The sequence below is a fragment of the Puma concolor genome, chromosome D1, assembly GCF_028749965.1.
Source record: "Puma concolor isolate L17-30 chromosome D1, mPumCon1.1.hap2, whole genome shotgun sequence".
Classification (NCBI taxonomy): Eukaryota; Metazoa; Chordata; class Mammalia; order Carnivora; family Felidae; genus Puma; species Puma concolor.
Genome location: NC_141676.1, coordinates 55,740,656 through 55,745,284, shown reverse-complemented (window position 1 = coordinate 55,745,284; position 4,629 = coordinate 55,740,656). Strand labels below are relative to the sequence as shown.

The following is a 4,629-nucleotide window of genomic DNA, read 5'->3' as shown; positions in this document are numbered from 1 at the left end:
TCCATTTTTGTCATTATTTCAGTGTAGCTACTGTCCTTCACAACCATCTCAAAGCCTCTAAAACAAAAATCTAATGTCCTTCTGTCTTTCAGTTAGTTATTAAGAGGAGATGTGGGATATTGCATTTACATTTATTTAGATGGAAGAATGACCTGGCTTGAGGATTAACTCCTATGGGCGGTGAGGTCCAGTCCAAAACTTATTAGATTAAGATTTTCCACATTCATGTTGCCTCCATCCTCAACAAAAGGTCTTTTCTGTGGCAAGCCAAAAGTGTTGGAAAAAGATTGCTAATGCAGTTGAATTTTTCAAGGTCTTTACTAACAATTTGCAAACTGTCTTCAAGAAGGTATTAGGGTATAATTTTATCTTCTACAAGTTGTGCAAAACATACCCCAAAAAGAAACTAGAAATCCTTTACAGAAAATGTCAAAGATAGAAATAATCTTACTCCTGTGGTTGGCATGCTTGTGTCTTATAATTTTATGAAGTTGAATATGAAAAGGGATACTATGTAAGAACTCATGCCCTGATTTCCCCCATTCAGATATTCTCTCCACTGAGAAAATCCATAGTCAAATGGAATATATTCTAGTATTCTTCTTAGACCCTTATCTCCACAAGTCGGGAAAGACCTAGTTGCATGGGTGTTATTTCATTGGCTTCCCCAGTCAGAGCCTTTTTGTGTAAGTATCTGTATGCCCCACAGATGCAGAACAGTCACTTGGGTTGAGACTCTGCCTTAAGGATGTGGAGAAATCTCTCTCGAATCTGTTTGGTACGGACAGCATAGACAACTGGGTTGAGGATGGGTGGGATGAGGAGGTAAAAGTTGGCCAAAAGGATATGGATATGGGGAGGCACATCATGTCCAAAGCGGTGAGTGAGAGAAGAAACAGCAATGGGGATATAGAAGACAAGAATTGCACAAATATGAGAACTACATGTCCCTAGGGTTTTAAGCCTAGCCTCAGGGGTGCCCAATCCCATTACAGCCTTGAAAATCATCACATAGGAGACAGTGATGGCTAATGAATCCAAGATCAATACCAGGAAGCCAATTCCCATTCCATAAAAGTTGTTGACTGTTGTGTCACCACATGCCATGGTGACTACAGCCATGTGCTCACAATAGGAATGGGCAATGATTTGGGTCCGGTAAAGGGGCAGCCTCAGGCGAATCATCAGAGGTAGGGGTCCAATGTAGAGTACTCCACGGAAGAGGGCAGCCAGGCCCAAACGACCCACCACTGCATGAGTGAGCACTGAGGTGTGGTGTAATGGGTCACAAATAGCGACATAGCGATCAAAAGCCATGGCAAGGAAGATGCCTGACTCAACAGTGGCAAAGCAGTGGATGAAGAACATCTGAGTCAAGCAGGCATCCAGATCAATGTTGCGGGCACCAAACCAGAAGATAGCTAGCAGTTTGGGCATGGTAGAGGTTGACAGGACCAAGTCAATGACAGCCAACATGCATAGGAAGAAGTACATGGGTTGGTGCAGGCTGCGTTCCATCTTTATCACCGCCAGGATGGTCACATTCCCCACCACAGCCACCAGGTACATAGAGCTGAAGGGAATAGAAAGCCAGATGTGCAGGGACTCCAGCCCTGGAATTCCAGTAAGCCAGAAAGAACTAGGCACCAAGCAGGCATTGTTAGATATGAACATGTTTCATGGAGTGGAATATCCAGGAGATAATAGCTCTTAGTTTTAGACTTTTATTCTTATGAGAGACATTGTCTCTGGAAACTGTAGACTACTAGATTCTTGTTTTCATCCTGTGCAACTGGTGGAACCTATAATAAAGAATTCTGAATGTCTACTTGAAGATTGGCATGTTACATATTTTATTAAGGAAACTATGCATGAAAACACCCAATGGTAAATGTAGAAACAGGAATGCTTATGACTTCTGATAAAATGCCCTACTTCACCCTAGAAGTCTCCTCAGAATGGTTCACCCCCTTTGATCCAGTATTCTTGCTTTGGGAAGTACTTCCTAAAGGAAATGGAAACTACGGAAAAGTTCTATGTCCAATGATTAAATGTATATACATGTAATGTGTTTAGCTCAGTGCCTGCATATACCTTTCTGTATAAATAGTAGCATTAATAACATTGATTAGCTATTTGCAACTATTTCATAATGAAAATTTAGAAGTGTGTATTCAAATGAAGCATTGCTTAAGTTGTAGAACATCCATTGAATGAATTAGGTTTATAATATTTTTAGCCCTATGTATTTACCTGGTAAAATGTTTACATCATTACAGTGAGGGGATGGCAGGAGGCAGATTGAACTATTACGTAGTTTCATTAAAATATGTGTCAAACGTAACTGAAATGTAAAAACATACCCTTAATTTTCTTCCCTTTTTATATGTGTATATTCAGTCTTCTAAAAGTGGACAAGGGCTTTAAAAATGGTCTTATATCTATCAAAACCCAATCAAAAACAGAGGGACAATTTACTAAGGAAAATACATCAATGAGGTACAATTCCCTTTTCTCTAAGGTTTTAACACTGGATTAGTCCGATTGTCAAACCTAATCGACTTCTTCAAAGATATTTGGCACAGGATCTTATTCTCAAAGAAAAAGATCTTTCATTTAAGGTTGCTCAGATTTCATGGTTACAAGATGAAGAGATGAAGTTCTTTAAGAGAGGAAGTTTAATAGTCTGTCATTAGAATAAACCTATTTAAGAATCTGGGTATCTAGGAGATGAGTAAAATAAAAGATGCATCTTTTTACAAGCTTATCTCACTGGATATTTTGCACATTACCTGATGATAGCAATTAAGGAGAATGGACTAAAAGAAAACAGTTGACAGGATCCTTCTTACTGACCACGTCCTCTTGGTCTCTATTTAAAAAGAGGTAAGCATTAAATCACTGGCCATTACTTGTAAAAGACTCATCCACTTCTTGCTCTTCTGCCTTTCAGGCATCTCTAAGAAGCCAGAAATGGGTCCTATTGCTTCACATCCTCAGGGTTCAGAACCTGAGAGTGCAGAGTTTAATTTGGGGCCTGTCCTGTCTTAGGGTTGCCATCCTGCTGTTTCCCGTCAGATTGTCAGCAATAGTCAACAAGTTTCAGCCTCCCCACCCTCACCATTATAGCTTTCTTCACACAGCCATGTTTTTGCTGAGAAGTTTCACCACCATTTTGGTTTTTACACGGGCAATTTCCCCCATTCTTCAAGGCCCATCCCAGATCATCTGTCCCCTAACAAAGCCTTCTTTGGGAACTCTAGTCTACACCACAGTGAGTGGGTAGTCCCTAAATTCCTAATTGTCTGAAGCCCACACACATTTAAAATATTCTTATCTAAAATATAAGTAGCAATTACATTTCCATGGCAAGTAAGCATGAAAATGCCCCTATATAATAACCTCAGGGATCCCTAATTGTAGCTCCAACACAAGGTTTTACAAGTTTTCTCACTTTTTGGTCAGCCACTGATTGGGTGCTGAAAAGAAAAAGTTTTGTGAACTTTAAAACATTTCACAAGTGTTCTTGTTACATTAACTCACTGACTTCAGCAATTCTGTGAATTGGGTACTTTAGTATGCCAGTAAGTGATAATGCCAGTAAGCGATAATGTGTGAAGCCACTTCCTCAGAGTTCCAATGTGAGCTTCTAGGTCTTCTGGAGAAGACAAGAAAGGCAAAGACGTCCTGGAGGCAGCACCACAGGGACAGCTCAGGGCACCAGCTTTGCCACCTAACAAACCAGATTTCCATTCCAGACCTTTATCTCACTCTATATCTGGGAAAGTAGTCTAAACTCTTTGTCTTTTTCATAAAAAATGGGAATATCAACTGCAAAGGATAATTATAAAAGACAAATGAAGTATGCAATTCTTGGTGTTGGGTGGCAAATTTCTCTACTTGAATTCTTACCGTTCACTATGGGGAGTAGACCAGAATCGTAGATTCTGCAAATTGGCAGTTTCCTAGGTTTCTCTGTTACATGGGACATCTTTGAGGAAGTCTCAGAAGTCCAGTAATTAGAGATGAGACAGGGATTTAAATGGAACATTAATCAACATGCAATTTTATCTTACAGCAGGGAGAATGCCTGAAGTGTTCTCAAAAAATATTGTGATAGACTACCATCCTAAAGCAGAAAGGGGCCTGCTTACTCAATGCAGGATAGGTTACTTATCACAAAAGGAATTAATGTTCATAGGATGGACTTAAACTCCCAGATTTCTAATTTTGATTTGTACCAGACCCAGTGTAGTCAATGAAACTAACCAAATTTTGTGCTAGGACAAGCAGAATATGAACATATATATAAAAATAAGATCCACTAAAAGTTGATAATTGGCATCTTAAGTGGTGGTTTGAACTATGTTGTGGCCACCGGAATTGTGTCACTTTACCCTCAATATTCCAGAGAAATATTTTCTGTGTCAGCCCACATAAAGGCATTCCTATTTGGGACACTGGTGACCAGTGTCTGCAAGTCCTAAGAAAAAGCATCCTGATGGGTCCGAGGCTCCTGAGAAAGGTTTTGCTATGGAAAATTAAACATGGGTTAGCAGTAAGAGATGTAGGTTCAAATACTAACTCCGCTGGTTTTGGCTCTAACTTAGGGAGCATACACTCTCTGCT

The 4,629-nt window shown here is 39.8% G+C and overlaps 1 protein-coding gene across 1 annotated transcript; it reads right to left on the bottom strand.

The window, feature by feature from the left end:
- Window positions 1-720: 720 nt before the first annotated feature.
- Window positions 721-1,775, bottom strand: LOC112865548 (olfactory receptor 52M1-like). The gene has a single exon (XM_025928661.2). The coding sequence runs from the start codon at window positions 1,672-1,674 to the stop codon at window positions 721-723; it is 954 nt and encodes a 317-aa protein (XP_025784446.2). The 5' UTR covers window positions 1,675-1,775.
- Between the last annotated feature and the right edge of the window lie 2,854 nt (window positions 1,776-4,629).